Raw genomic sequence first — 16,214 nt, 5'->3', positions numbered from 1 at the left:
GAGGTTCAAGCAAGTCTACCCTTAAAAATGACCATGCTTCAGTAGGAAATTTAGGCATAGACAAAAGAGGGGATGTTTTAGGAACGCTAACCTGAAGGCAATTAATGCATGACCTGCATATTTTCTCTGTGTCTCTATCTATAGCTGGCCACCACATTTTGGATCTCAGTTTTTGTTTATTTTTTACTATTCCTTTGTTGCCCTCATGTCTTAAATTAAGTTCTTGTCCCCTAAGCTTGATTGGCATTACAATTCTGTTGCCTCTAAGTACCACGTCCTGTACCTCACTTAGTTCTATTCTAACACACTGGTAGCCAATACTGTGCAGCTTGAAATCATTGTCATGAATGGCTTTGCATACTGCTTGGATTTTTACGCAATAATTAGATTCAGCTACGATAGCTTCTTAAAACATAGGCTTAAGTACTGACTCATGGGCTACATGTTTTTTTGTAATTCTCAGCTACATTTAGTGCTACAGCCTGTGGTGGATGCCTAGTAACAAGCCTTGACAGTGGGTCAGCAATGTTTTAGAGCCTGGCTCATACTTTACTCTAAGCTTGAAAGTGTGTAGCCTGAAAGCCCACTTTTCCTTTCTGGGTACGGGCTTGGCTGGCTATCGGTTAAATATAAACTCTAGCGCATTATGGCCAATAACCAAACTAAACTCAGTACCTGCAGCAAATAAATTCGAAAGGGCTCCCAACTTCAGACTGAAGCTAGAGCTTCCCTTTCAGTCTGGCCGTACCTATGATGCATTTCACTCTGGCTTCGATGACTGTCTGCAAAAACATTTTGAGCATCATGTAGACCTTCCAAGACAACGCAGCCTACTACATACGAGCTTGCATCTGCAACTACTGTAGTTTTGGCTCTATGAACAAAATGTACGAGTGTCTGGGGGTCAAACATTGCTACATTTATTTTTTTAAAAGCATCACTAGCTACTAAAAGATTTACCAAAGAAGTGCCCACCCCTTCAACGCGCTCAATGGTTTCGTTCGCCAGCAGATCGTCTAGCTTTTCTTTTACTTTACCTCTCAAACCAAACGTCAATTGACGCACTGGTTGGGCCACTGGTTTTACATTTCTATCTACATGAAGTTTGAATTAACCCATCTTAGTTCACCCAAAACCTGGAAAACATCACGGTACCTATCTGTAATGTCATCATCAGCATCCACAGAATTTAAACCATCACTACTTACAAATGACCAACTCAACTCCGCATAAGTGATATAGCTCATTAGGAATTTAGTTTGACTATTGAAAAGACAAATTGTGGCCATCACCTCAGGTTTTCCGTGTAAAATATTGACATCAAATTTGCCTAAAAAATCTAATTTTGAGCTAATTCTAAATGTAAACAACTTTTTGTCAGCTTGTGTCAGCTCTACCTTATACTGAAATTGAATGTAAACAGAAAAGTCTATAACATTGTCACAAGCACCCGTATTGTATCGATAATGAATGAAATTGTCTCACCCTCAATTAGTAGCTTGCAACATGGCATCTTGTGTCTGCTAATCTGTTTCACAATATACGAGTACAATCCCTGTTCATTGGAGCTGCTGCTAGCTCTTTCAGCATTGTTGATGATGTCCACTCGGTGTCGCTTGGTCAGTGCCTTAGCAGGTGTTCTTTTACAGAACTTAGATTTAGCATAATTTCCTACTTTATGGCACATGTTACATGTCTTAGTTTTAGTTGGACATAGCACACTACTTGCAGTATGGCCAAAATGAGAGCTTCTGTAGCATATGGTATCTTGTTGTGGTTTTCTACCAATCACAGACTTTTTTTTACCATTGAGCTTGAAGTTCTTTTTGTAGCACTATCTCACCTGCTGCACCTGGTTACTCGTTGATGAGATAACTTCAAATTTCTTACTCAACTCCACTTGTGTAGCAACTTCTAGCACTGACCTCAAATTATGCTGCTCACCTATTAGCATAACAGCAATCATGTCTCGAATTTGCTTACTATTGGCTTCAATTCTAAACTGTTCCAACAGGCTTTCCTCCAAGCGATCACCGAACTGGCAGCTTCTAGCTCCACTCTTTGGCTACACCATGAAGTCATTGACAGAGTCCTGCCCAGACCTTCATCGCTCTCTAAACTTGGCAGGTCCTATCATCTTGTTATGTGTTCCCCCATAATGATACTGTTAGACCTCCACTACTGCTTGGTAGTTCAATTCTTGTGGCTTCTTAGGGAAAACAAGGTCCATTAATGTCTCGTGTTTTCACTCAGGGAGCCGAACTATAAATAGATGTACCGTCATATCTTCCACTGTTTCTTCAACCAGAAATAGCTCTCCAGTCTGTCAAAAAATGACTCTAACTTCCCTTCAATTACTGGAACTTGACTCGAACTCTGAGCTACCATTGTTGTCCTCGTCGCCAATTGTTAACCTCGTGTTATAGGTATTAGTTACTACATTCGCAGAGAGCTTTGCATGTTGGTCTGGTAATAGGAATAATTATATTTTATCCAACATAGAGCAGCACTTATATATCGATGGTGGTATAACAGGAAGTATTTTTAAATGGTAAGGTGACACCATTATGTAGTAAACAATGAATTATTTGTATAGGGAGGTATGCTGACAAGATAAAAAACAGCACGCAAAATTATTCGGTGTTATTGACAACATTACACCATATACTCACACTCTCATGTGTTTTGTCTTGGAACTGCTCTTCTATTGAAATATGATACCAAAAACTAAATATCATAAAATTAGATTTTTTGCATTTAACAATATTTGAGGACTAAGGCACTTATATATTAATCAAGAAGTGAAGTTTGCTTTTACGTAGAGCTAAAAGTCCAGCAATATGCGATTTTTTGAATCTGACTATGTTCTCAAGTTGCTCATACTGCATATTCACTGCTGTTTCATTCACTCATTATTTATGTCTGCTGCAAAATATTGTTACAAAAAACTCTCTAGATGTTTGCGCACTGCTACCTTGATCTTCATATCTAAATTGACAAATAAATCTTGCTGTGAAAGGGAATTATCACTTTCGACTGATTTTCTAAAGAAGCAACGATGTACCTTCCTGCTTCCCCATTATGACTGAATTCTCAATTGCACGTTGAATACATCATGACTAGAAAGTAATCATGACCTGTAAGGTAAGTTCTTCATTCACAGTTGCCGCCTGCACCATGTATCTATTAACCAATAATTCTGTTCCCAAAATGTCATTATTAGGAGTTGTCAGTCTCATTAGTATAAATAGTCTGAACAATCTATAAGTCGGCATTGTTCGCTTTTTCAATTTTCACTATGGATAGTGTTTCACTTAATTTATTTTATGTTAAGTGTCAGTTTATGGGTACACAATTGCTCTGCATTCTTTTGCTCATATGTCATTGTGACAGATTTTATTTATTGATTTTGCACCTGATGACTAATTTGGGTATTGGTTAAATACGAGAAAGTTAAAAAAGGGTAACAGAATTGTTAGCCGCTTAAACTGAACCTGTACAAGACTCATACAACAAAGAATTATGCTTGCTAGCCACTAGCACCCTGTTATATTTCATGGTTGTCTTCTGGTCAAGGCACTAAGTGATTAAATAAGTATAGTTTGTATGCAGCTGATGCTAGCAGAGAATGCTATCATGATTGGATATATTGGGTTGCCCAATTTTTGCAATTGCAAAATTGTCATCATTGGCTAGCTAATTTTGAGAGTTGGTTCAACACTAATATGGTTGAACTTATTGTGTGACTAAATTAGTGCCCGGCATTTCATGAGTAATAAAAATAAAATTATTGCACAAAAAATTGTTCTTATTTCACACACAGAACATTTATTAGTTTAACCCTTTGAACCCTTACAACATTTTAACCAGCAGTGCGTAAGATGTGTCAGAATGCCTAATGGCCGGTTTTCCGGCATTCACATAGCCTTGTTTACAAAAGAGGTTTCTAAACAACATCGTAATCGAACTAATTCTGGCACAAAATATTAAAGTAGATTTTTATCTTCCATTTTAACGGTTTTCAATTATCTTAATCAACTTCTTTCAATAAAATATCAAATTTTATTCGAACGATATCGTGAAAAAATTAATACCACTTATTTGCTGGTAAGTAATAAGTGATTGTGATGCCAATAAAGGACTTAATGATCGTAACTATAACTTTTCATTACATTTTGAGTCGTGAAATGATGATAAATATTTGCTCGATGGATATGACACTACTGTAAATGTTTCTACAAGCTTTTTTTAAATCATACGAACTTTTGTAGTTATAGCCCAATTAATGGAATTACTGTTTTTTTCTGTTTGACGACATTTACTGTGGGTTGCTCGATTTTTTACCAAATATCATTGTATTATGAGCACATATAGAAATATTGAATAACAGCTCAAAATCTTTGAATCGTGGCACAACTTGCCCAGAGTTACTGATATGCATTGACAAAAACGGTCAGGATTCAAAGGGTTAACTAAAAAAGGAAGGTGATTATTTTGTTATGTATTTGACGATTTTAATATAATCAATAATCCATTATTCATAACTTACTTTTATAACTAGTAATCAGCAATAGTTAATTGGCAGTTAGAAACTGCTACTTGACTAATGGTTGAAACTTCGCTAGGTTAACAATTGAAAAAACAATGGTCAATCTATGTTTAAAAAGAATCTAACGCTATAAAGAAATGTCAAAATTGTTGAATGTCTACTCTTAATGATTTTTCATGCTTGTGAAAATGAGATTATGTATTACTATTTACGAGTCAGTTCATACAATGTGCTTATTTAATCTGGTAATCTACCTATAGATTTTTGTGCATCAAAATAAAATGAACTGTGTAACACAGTTAATCATGAAATATTCACACAAACATGAATCTCAAACTAACAAACATATATGCGTTATTTTTTAGATAATTAGTAACCAATAGGTTTGGAAGTAAGTAGTGATAACAAAGGTTTTCAAAACTATCTCCCTTTCTACAAGATATGTGTATGTGCAATTGCGGGTGTGTCTTACAATTCAATCGCTGAGGTGAGAAAAGCAACCTAGTTGAAGCTTCAATTTTAAATGGAGAGCCTGACAGCATTAGTTTATACAACATTTCAGCGTCGTTGAAAAAATTCTAATTGAAGGAGAAGTAGTTTGCTAGAGTGATAAACTCTAAAGAATCAGGCTAGGATGAAGATCTAATTTTTTGAGTGATGTTGGCAAACTGCTATACACTAAGCCCATTGTTGGGCAGTTATAAACTAGACAGGAACAGTCCTACTAGAGCGACGCAAGTTGAATAACTAACCATTCGAAGTATTCCAAATCTGAGTTACTGACAAAAATCTACATTTTAAAAGCTTTCATCAATCATGTTTTATTAAAAATTGTACAATTAGCTTTAAACTTAAATGTAGTTTTAGAACCAATGAAGAAACTAAAATTAATATGAGCTGCGCCTTTTGAATTTTCTTCTAGTAGACTTGGCTCGCAGCTAGAAACAAATCAAGTAGAATGTCAAGAACTACGTATGGTCTGTAATGACACTATTTTATATGAACCATACTGGGGCAACTGCATAACTATCTTATCTATTTTAACCAAGCAAAACTATTTCTAGGCCAGCATTACACAGGAGTCTAAATAGTATACATAGATAAGCAGCTACTGACTGGTGTAGTAAATTTGTGAAGAGGGCTGCGAAGAGCTTTTCTCAAAATCCTTTATCATTGCCTATAATTATTACTGTGTTCAGTTATGTTAATGTTGGTAAAACACAACAACCATGGTGACTCAATGCCTGTCTCAATTACCTGTCACAATACAGTCATTACTTTTTGGGTAGTTTTTTGTCATGAAGGCCTTTTCTGTACAAGTACCATATCCAAAGCAAAGGTTATTTGATGGATAGTGACCTCTAATATAACTGGCAATAACCTCTATTATAATTATTGTTGTGATGCATATGAAACGATAAGCATTGTGACTCAATGCTGGTCTCAAGGCCACTGTTACAGTTTGCTCTATTCATTAACGTGTATGAGTCATGATTTGACAATTGTGCTGTGACCTGATTAGCTGTGGCTATGTAGGTTTAATTTTACTGTGCTTTTTACTGTGCTTTTTACTGCGCTTTTTACTGCCTCATGCTGGCCTGTCTGTAATTGAAGTTCAAGCTTACAAGAACTAAATAAGTAGCTGAAAGCTAACAAGTAATTGACAAAGTACCATAAAATTATATTTTTGTATATGATTATATAATTGTGTCTTAAATGAGTTAGAAGGTGATAAACAGGAAGTGTTAAAACAGAAGATATATAAATGAAAAAACTAAACACTGTTAGTGGTGACAAAAATAGAACAAAGTCACCAGGATATGCAACATATTTTATGACCTTGTGCAGTAGAATCAATAATAATATGCCAGATCACTTGAAGGCAGGCAAAACTGATTCAAATATTTAGTTCTTCAACAGGAACATTATATTGTATAGTTTCTACTATTAATAATATTTGATCAAGGTCCTCAGAGCATGAAGACGTTTATGATGCAGATAAAGAAGTGTTACAACAAGTTATACCATCTCCTGGTAAGATGAAAAATCTGATCTGAAACCATTGTTCTTTATGAACTAACCGATTGCAATCGATAATTTTATAAAGGAGAAAATATAACTCTTCATGACAAAGACATTGAGCATTGTTGAGTATCAACTTACAGCTTTTCTATTGAACATTGTCCAGCTACATTGAAACCATGTTTCCAACATAGGTACAACTATCTTAGCTTATGTAAATAAGCTTATAGTTCAAAATAAGAATGAGAAGGAAGAAACTCAGACTGTTGAACCAGCAGCTATGGTTGTAACTGAAAGACTGCTATGTTCTTACTATTCCAGTTAGCGACAATTAGTCTGTCTCCAGAGATGTCCATGTCATACACTCTACAGCTCTCAATGGCATCGTCTGTCAGCTCTGAGACTACCTCACCTACAATATAATAAGTATAATCAACAGTTACAGCATGTTAATCATTTCAACTCATTTTACAATAACTTATTCAATTTGTGTAATAGTTTACGTTCTATTTTTAAGTCAATCAAAAAAATAGCGATTCTTTGATTCATCTTCACCTCACATAGATTCATCCATCACTGGGCTTGCATCGAATTGCACAACAGCGAATTAGATGGATGTGTCTCAGAAGATTGTGTGGAACTGATTGCTGTGAAATTACAATTAAAGTTCTCAGGCTATACCATTGCTCCAAGCTGCAGAGAAAAACTTTGACAAGTTTTAATTTATTATTGTATTAATTTTTTTGAGGAAATAATTTTAATTTTTTGTTTGTAGCAAGCGTCATACTTCCACCTTATCACTCTCCAGCTATGCTCCCCTTATTGAGTAATGTTTACAATAAGATGAGAGTACAGCCATAGCCTAATTACTAATAGAGCAAGCTTTTCCTTGTTTGACAGGCTGCCCTTGCAAGGCCCCAAAATGCATTAATTGATTAAAAACCAGCTGTCTGAGTTATGAACCTGATGCAGACCACTAGTACCTAGTTGTATGTCATCTCTTACAGTCATAGGAATGTTTGCATAATACAAAATACTAGCTATAAAAAACAGTCAATAGCAGATTAAAGATAACATCTAGATAAAAATAGAAATTATCTGTGGCCTGCAGTTCAAGGTTCCCAGTCAAGAGCTTATAAACAATTATTTGAGGACCATTCAATAAGGGATGTTAATTGGTTTATAAAAAGAGTTTATATTATAAATAGAAGACTATGATAATTTTATTTTTAATTAAAAAAACTGACAGACAAATTTTGTGTCTAAATATCGGTTCAAAATTTACTATGGCTAGACAAAGCAAACAAATAGGAATCCTTTAAACTTTAATCAAATTGTTTATCGAAACATTTTATGTCAACTTTGTCCCTTTCTAGAAAAACACAAGTAAGTACTGTAAATGTGTTAATAAATACAAGTAAACAAAAATAGTAGTAAAGTGAGACAAAGATATTTCACTAAATCTTTTATTAATTATATAATCTATTTCTCATCATTTTTAGCCAATCTTTTATTAATTAACTTTATTATTAATTTATCCAAGACCCAATGATAACACAGGATATCATACCAATAAATATATGATATTCAATTTATCAGTGATGGTCTGCTGAGTGTGCAGCCAAATCGACAATAATTTGCTAATGAATGACAAATCATAAACCTTAAACAGTTACTCTGAATTATAAGCTAATATCAAGTCTATAGCAAGTAGACTATCAGAGCTCTCTATTAATATGTATAGTGTTTAATTTTACTATGATAAGTAGTCATGGTAGCATTACATGGTTTTACATCAACACTATGTATTTACTAGTATATCTATCAATTACTAGATTGTACAGCATATTTGTCACCACAACTGCTCACATATATTCTGTATACCATTTATAAATAAAACCAACCAGTTGATCTATCCAGGGTTCTCACAGTGCTGCTTTCGAATGCTCCCACCAAGATATATTTTTCTCCGTAGCGTGCTACTCCTAGTGGATGAGTCACATCTTTACATGTCCAAAGCAGCCGATCTTGAGTGATGTCTATCAAGAAGACTTGGGATGATCGGTAGTCAGACACAACAACCTTGTCTCGTTCTGAAACACAGAGCGATACCCAATCATTTTGGCTGAGGCAAGGACAGGAAATGTCTTTTAGTTTCTTCCCGGTCAGTGAGTAGATCATGAGAAGCTTGTTCTTTCTGTCTGGAGCAACTACTTTATCACAAGTGATGGCTAGTCCTGTGGCGTAAGGGCAAGAGTCATTGTGAGTCCAGAAAGTGACTTGATTTCCCTGTTGATCATGTACATAAATGGTCCAAGGATTGCCCTTCACTATTGTATATAGTCTATCCTTGTAGACCTCCATTGCTCCAGGGTAGTTGTTGAATGTGATGAATGAGCCTTTTACTTGGTAGTTGTTGTCAATAGTAGCTACTGTTTTATTATACATTCCAGTTAATATTTGAGAGTTCCAGACTCTTATAGAATAAGGTTTTGATGGTAAAGAGACTGTGTGAAGGAGTTTGAGGGACTTAGGAAGGGCTTTGGAAGGTCGAAGCTCTTGCTGTTCCCCCATTAGAAATCCGTCAGTGAAGACAACTTCTATCATTATCTCACAACTATCACCTGGAAATAAGTATAATATTTACAGATGGAACTTATTTTATCATGTTATTGCAAAATGGATGCAAGGCAATAATGCTGTAGTATAAGAGTAGCAACAGAGATGAAGATGAAAGTGAAGTGAACACTCCCATTGCACAGTCGTCAAAGCTTTATAAAAATAATTAGCTTGTGAGATCAGCCAACAAACGTAATCTAAGGAGCGCACAACCAATTAGATATCAATTTTTTTTTTAAATATGCTTGAAAACAATAAACTTTTAAAAATTGTATTTAATCTTTTGTTTGAATATATAAAAACATATTTATAGAGTTTTGTTTGTTATTTATTCAGTTTTGGGGCAACTCGAAGCTCATTGAGAGTGTCTAGTAGCTTCCAGATATTTTAATTAAAGCCTTGACTTTTGACTTTTTGCTTAGTTTATCTTTTCAAGTTATTCACGTTTTTATTAACAGAGTTATGCACATGAATCTGTCATTACACTATAACCTGGGGCCACTAGCCAAAATTTATTTAGACCGACAACTCGCCAGGCAGATAAAAGTAGGACGAATGATCCAGTCAGGCCAAGATAGGCTCGTATCAACCCTAACACACTGGAGTACAAATTTCTTACAGGTTTGGATGACTAAGTAAGCATGTGCTGCTATTTCATATTCTCATGTAATTATGCCAGCAATTACTGCTAAATCTACAGGTTAATAAATTCATATCAGCTTTTACCGTCTAGTTTATATGTTCATTTGAATATATCATGTTAGCTACCTACTTTACATATTTATTTTTCCATGCTAAGGATTACGGCTTATTTTGCAGGTGTGTGTGGCTATATTAGTGCGCATTGCTTATTTTTTAGATTTATAAAATTTAAATTTGCTGAAATAAAATTACTGTAATTAAATACATTAAACAAGGATTTGCATGTAATAAAACTTTCCCTGCATAATCACTAATGCATACATAGTTCAATCTAAAACAAAAAGTAAAAATTGTGAAAAATAAACTAATGGACTCCAGTCTAACGATACCAATATTTATTCAAATATAAACATTTTCCTCTGGTTCTAGGTTTACTTATTACTGCTGGCAGTTTGGACAGCTCAGGGTGTTAAGGAAGCATAATGAACAGTTTGGCAAATAATTTTCATTTTTACTTTTCACAAAACTCAGCAAAAAGAACTGAGGCAAACTTTATTACAAAGATGTTTGAGAAGTATTGTCACCAGACCAGAGAATGATAACTTAATGTATACATTTTATCAAATATCAACTTTCCCTAATGCAACAAAATCACTTTTCTGACGAAATAAATTGAAACGGATTTGTGAAAAATCGATATACGGTTAGTAATTATGCGAAATTTCCAAAGTCTGTGCAGCTGTTTCACTGTAAAATGCAGTTTTTTTAGAAAGACATTTTCTACTAAATAAGGATAAAAATGTTTAGTGAATCCCGCTCTCGAATGATTTCTTATGCTTTCTTTGCATCGAAAGAAGGCTATAAAATTCTTATTACCATAACAATTGCGATCTGGTTTTCCTGCTTTTAAAAAAATTATTGGATATGGAAGTTTTTGGCAAAAATACTTTGATTGGTTGCACATGATTGGTGACAAGGTCGTTATGTTGGATACATAGTTTAATCGATCTACATAATGTGTATGCTTTGTAATAAAAAGAAAAGTGAAACCCATTTGATAAGCCAATACAGCGGCTTAATGTAACAAAAGAATTAAAACACAAGTTAAATAAATAGTAATAATAAAGATTAATAGTAAATAAAAGCAAAATACTCATAATGAAACTCATTTATTCATCTTTGGTAAAATAATTGTTACACGCTGAAACTAGTTTTAAAGGTTTTTGGTAGAAGAACACCGCTTTTGACATCAATTACTGAATAAATACTTCTTGACCAACAATTACCTTTTAAATCTGATGTGAATAAACAGCATATCATTATTTAAATACTCCGTTTAAAAAAAAATTAGTTTTGCCAAAAGCTTCTGGAACGACTTCTGGTAAGAATTGAAATTTTCTCAGGGTCAAATTTTCAAAAGAAGTTACTGAAACAAGCAGTTTTATTGAAAATTCAATAAAACTAGTAACATAAGGCGATATTTGACTAGGGCTAAAATATTCTTTTATTCGTACACATATTTAGGACTTATAAATCTATTCACCGGTGCACTAAAACAAATTATTTGTAATTATGCTAAAAATATCCTTTTTAGTAAAGCCTGTAGTCACAGTTTTTAAATCATGATGTTATGAAATGTCTGTTATAGCTATCGTTTCCATTTTTGCAACAAACAACACAGATTTTTCGAATTTTTGTCATTGGATCGTTTCTCAGAAAGTTCAGGCTGAGAATTTAGACTGCATATTTCTCCAATTTGAACCACTACCATGCTTACAAGAGTAGTCAAAGCTATTAGGCAGGCATTTGATCATGTCTACAATATAGCTATGTCTCATTTGCTTAGGTACATTATGGTTTTCTGTATATGTAATGTATGCTTTCGTTGTTGTTATGTCGAGTGGATTAAAGAATATTTTATACTAGCATTTTACTGTTCTGCTCTGAGCAGCATAGGTGTCAGCAATCGCATCAGTTAAGTTGACGCCACACATGCTAGCAGTATACTCTGCCACTATGGTAGGTATGGTTGTGACCAGTCCTGATCTTTCTAAAGTGCCTTCATGCCAGTCTTTGCCGAATTGTGTGTCAACAGCATGGGTACTTATTTCCTGTCACCATAAGACTAGGCCAAAAAATGTCTATATCTCATCATTAAAATATTTTTTCTATGTGTAATTGAGAGCTCATCATTGATGACATCAGGCAGGCCTAAACCTCCCAAAAAGGAGTCTGTAACTTGTAATTCCTTCTGAGCTTTTCTTCACACAGAGCTCGGCGTGTGAAGTAGTCATCGACATGTACTACTGAATAGTGTTTTTTCCCATCATGATTATGTAAAGGTTTGTAAAGACACCAAACGACATCTTTAGCTAGGAACTTTAAAGTCTGCTCTATGATAGACATTGTTGCACACATATCCACCGTTAGGTACAGCTATATTATACTTTCAGAACCGTTAGTGATTTTTTATCTCGATTTTAGTGGACTAAACGGTGGAAGTCTTTAAGTTTCAAGATTGTTTCATCTAGTGATGTTACTTTTAAAAAATCATAGCCTTGTCAGCACCTAATGGTCAAAGGTTCCAAGAATGTCTTAGACCTGTAGTGATAATCGTAACATCTGCTCAAAAATAGAGGCTCATTAACGTCATTAGAAAATGTAAAAAGCTAAGCATGAAATTCAGCGTGTATCAATTCTTTGTTTTTTTATAATAATAAAAGTTTTTAATTTGCTTATTGTTATTAAAGTAAACTGCTGTGGTTTTTAGCTTTCCATAAATTTTGGTGTAGGCAAACTTTAATAAACACCCTTAATCGAGCAACTGTAGCACTTTGTAATAAATTGGGTTTAGATCACTATTGTATATCTCTCAACTTTGTATGGTAACTCATAGTAATCATTAGTGTCTGTTGCTTCTAATTTTCACAAAGTAATTTTATTTGTGCACTAGAAAGAATAAAATAATCAATGAATGAAGTACAACCAGGTGGGGTAAAGTTTGGGGCTGAGAGAGAGAGGAAAAAATGTGGAAGAATGGAACCTTATCACCATCCGAGTCAGTGAAAGGCCAACAATTAAAGGCCAGGTAGTTAATTTTCCTCACCACTGTTCCACTAATAGTTACTAAAGGTATATTCAAGCGTATAGCAGTGGTATTCTGCTTACTGGGCTTGCTATATAGTAGCCTATATACGTCCTGTATTCACAACAACAGAACTTATAAACTCAACATTATCAACATCATCCGGGCTTTCTCTCAGATAATCATTTCATATTGCTAATCATAGATAAATCGGTTGATAAATACATGTATGTTGATGACTTGATGACATTGATATCTATTTTTTGTCTTACTAGGCACCAGTCTTATCAACATCCACCAAAATGACATAAATGATGTTTGCCCACGGAGCTGATAAAATATATTTATGTTGTTTCCTACTAGCTAAATGGTTCAAAAGGCAGTCAGTAATAAACTACATATGTTGTATTGAAAAGCACTTATTACACATTTTCTGTAGTGTTGTAACGCAATTAAAGAATAAGACATTAGATATATATCAATTTAATACATTATGGTGTTGAAATAACACGGTGACAAAATTGTTTTGTAGTCATTAACTTTTTTCTTGTCAAATCAAGTTCTTCTTCGAGGCATAACTACAAATTCGGTAAAACCTAACACTTTACAAATATTCGTATAAATTGCAATAAGCCATTATCATGATCTGTTGGTATAAAATTATGCATCAGCTGATGCTTTAGTAAATACTAAATGTTGCAATCTGAACTCGAACACTTTTTTCGGCCATCCTTGAAAAGCTGATTAGATTGTTTGAGTCGGATGAATTATCAACGATATTAGTACATATTATGACATTATTATTGCTGATAAAGATAAAATAATTACTCTCAGTAGTACCATTGTTTAATAAAAATGCCTGAAAGTCCCAAGATCTATTTAAAACTAGGAAAATTATGTCGTTGTATTACGTTTGACACAAATGGTCAGTGCTAAGAATAAATTGCGACAAAAAATAAAGTCTAGGTAAAACGAAACTATGCTTGTGATGAGCTTTACATCAATTTTATTGGCTCAACGCATGCAGATAGTTGTTTGCTTTTGTTTGAAACACAGATAAGATGGGGTAATATATTAACTACTCACCAATCAGAGATGGTTCGAACAAAGCTTGCTAAAGCTGCATCATGCGCTGCTTAGCTACCCACAATTTCTTTGCTAAGCCGTACTATGTGGCTAAAGATTTCTTCTGACAAGCTCAAACATGACCTACTGAGTGCTAAACATTTATCATAGTATTATTTCTACTCAAAACCAAATTTTGATAAAAAACTACAAAGGATTGTTATGGGCTGTGTACATGTATGTATATCTGAAACAAACTTTCTTTTTGGAGGTATATCAGAAAAGGTTTGTCAAGTCATAAGTGTGGGAAAAAACAAAACAGGCAATCTTTTACAACCAAGATGTTGGTCAAAAATATGAAAAATTTTCAATTTAAAATCATAACTTATAAACAGCAGATATGCAATCTAGTGTAATGACCACAATGTGTTCCTTAAAAATTGGTGTCACATATCTTTCAGACGTTTATTAGGCATTCACCGACAATTTAAACAGTATATAGAATAAATCACAATGCATTTTAAAGGTAATGATGTAAATTCAGATGCAAATAATTCAGTTTGAGGTGAGAATTTGACTGGCGCCTCAACGCAGTAGCAAATTTTCAATGGTTTTAATTGTAATGAACATAGGTCAGCTTCTTCAAATGAGTTTACTTAGAATGATGAATATATATCATTTTATAATGTCACAGATTTTCAAAAAGTAAAATTATTTTGTAGTTATTTTGCTATCATGTAATTGCTACCATAATTATTAAATTATTACTAATTAAATAATTATATTATTAAATAACTACCAACTTTTTTTGTTAAAACTATTTTTAGTACTGTCCCAGTGTAATAAGACTCTAGTGTAAAACATCAGCTACTTGTGCATAATACTTTGACACATGGAAAATGAATTTTTTCTAGCGGAAGGGCTAAATTGAGAAGTAATTATTTTTATATCAATAAAATACAATACTACATGCAATAGAAGTTCCTATGAAACAGCCAGTCGATTATAATATTTCTCATTGGACTTACCTTTCTCTCTCACTTTGCTGACTGAAGGTACATCAACTGATGGCATGATTTCATCAATCAACCGTTGCATGTTATTCTTTGTGTCACTGTAGCTAGAGACTATATCACACTGCAATATTAGTATAGAAGGATTGAAGTTGTCAAGGTTAAACACCGTCTGAAGAAAATTACAGTATAAATAATGTATAAAACAATTATAGTATAAAACTGTTTAAATTTTCAAGCAAAAATAAATGTGAGACGACAAAACTTTGAAAATCACCAATCAGCATTGATTTGAGTTATTTTCCAAACCTCTCTGCCTTTAATAAGCTGCAGTTGAAATGAAACACTTTATTAATTTGATGGTTTGTGTAAGATTTTTAGACCTTTAAAAACACTAAACTTCAACATGTATCAAGGAAATTCAATTATTGTGTGTTACTAAAACTAACATTATACTGACATTCCATAAATATGGTCTTTAATTTTGTTTGTTCCTATAGTAACAAAGCAACATAAAACTTTTTGAGTTACAGGTTGACTAACTTTCATTAAGTTTTCATGACCTTGGAAGGTCACTATTACATTATTATTAAGGCTTTGCAATATCAATGGTCATAAAAATTACTAAATTAACGCAAAACTAATTTTTGACAATTTATCAAGGTCACAACCAAATTTACTACCATCTGCACAGATATGCATTAAAAGAGCAAAGGAGTGTGACAATATTTTAATGCTGAAAGGAGGGAGTGAAATTGAAATATATTGGGTTCAATTCAAAGTGTATAGGATTAAGTAAATGAACAGAACGATGGTCTAGATACAGATAGAACCGTTTGTCGCCAATTTGAAACTTGACTGGAATGTCTGCGGATCTTTATTGGACATTTTAGACCGGTCACGACCTAAAAATTCGGAGGGCAGCGGACCTGGTAAAAAGGTCATGTTGGCAATTTTTAGAGATAATGTATGAAGGGCCCCAATTTTGCTTCCTTCCGTTCTGGTTCTGTCAATAGCAGTAAGTATTGTGATGTGCTAGAGAAACTTCATTAAAATCAGGTTTGCATAGAGGGAATTTTTGCCAACTTGTGCTTTTGTAAAACATCAAAATTCCACAAACAGCTAAAATCCCTTAAAAATCTCACTGGTATTAACAGGGAGACTCTCACAAATTCGCATTAAGCGTGTAACTCACTTGTTTACTATAAGATACACAAAG

General features: G+C 33.8%; 1 protein-coding gene across 1 annotated transcript in view; it reads right to left on the bottom strand.

Moving 5' to 3' along the window:
- Window positions 1-475: 475 nt before the first annotated feature.
- Window positions 476-16,214, bottom strand: part of LOC137397116 (uncharacterized) — a 32,563-nt gene continuing 16,824 nt past the window's right edge. The window contains exons 6-10 of the mRNA XM_068083401.1: window positions 15,011-15,167; window positions 8,476-9,195; window positions 6,885-6,983; window positions 1,844-1,944; window positions 476-616 (exon numbers count right to left, since the gene is read on the bottom strand). Of these exons, the coding sequence (XP_067939502.1) occupies window positions 476-616; window positions 1,844-1,944; window positions 6,885-6,983; window positions 8,476-9,195; window positions 15,011-15,167 (1,218 nt within the window). The remainder of the gene's footprint in view (window positions 617-1,843; window positions 1,945-6,884; window positions 6,984-8,475; window positions 9,196-15,010; window positions 15,168-16,214) is intronic.

The sequence above is a fragment of the Watersipora subatra genome, chromosome 5, assembly GCF_963576615.1.
Source record: "Watersipora subatra chromosome 5, tzWatSuba1.1, whole genome shotgun sequence".
Lineage (NCBI taxonomy): Eukaryota > Metazoa > Bryozoa > Gymnolaemata > Cheilostomatida > Watersiporidae > Watersipora > Watersipora subatra.
This window is presented reverse-complemented; position numbering and strand designations above follow the sequence as displayed.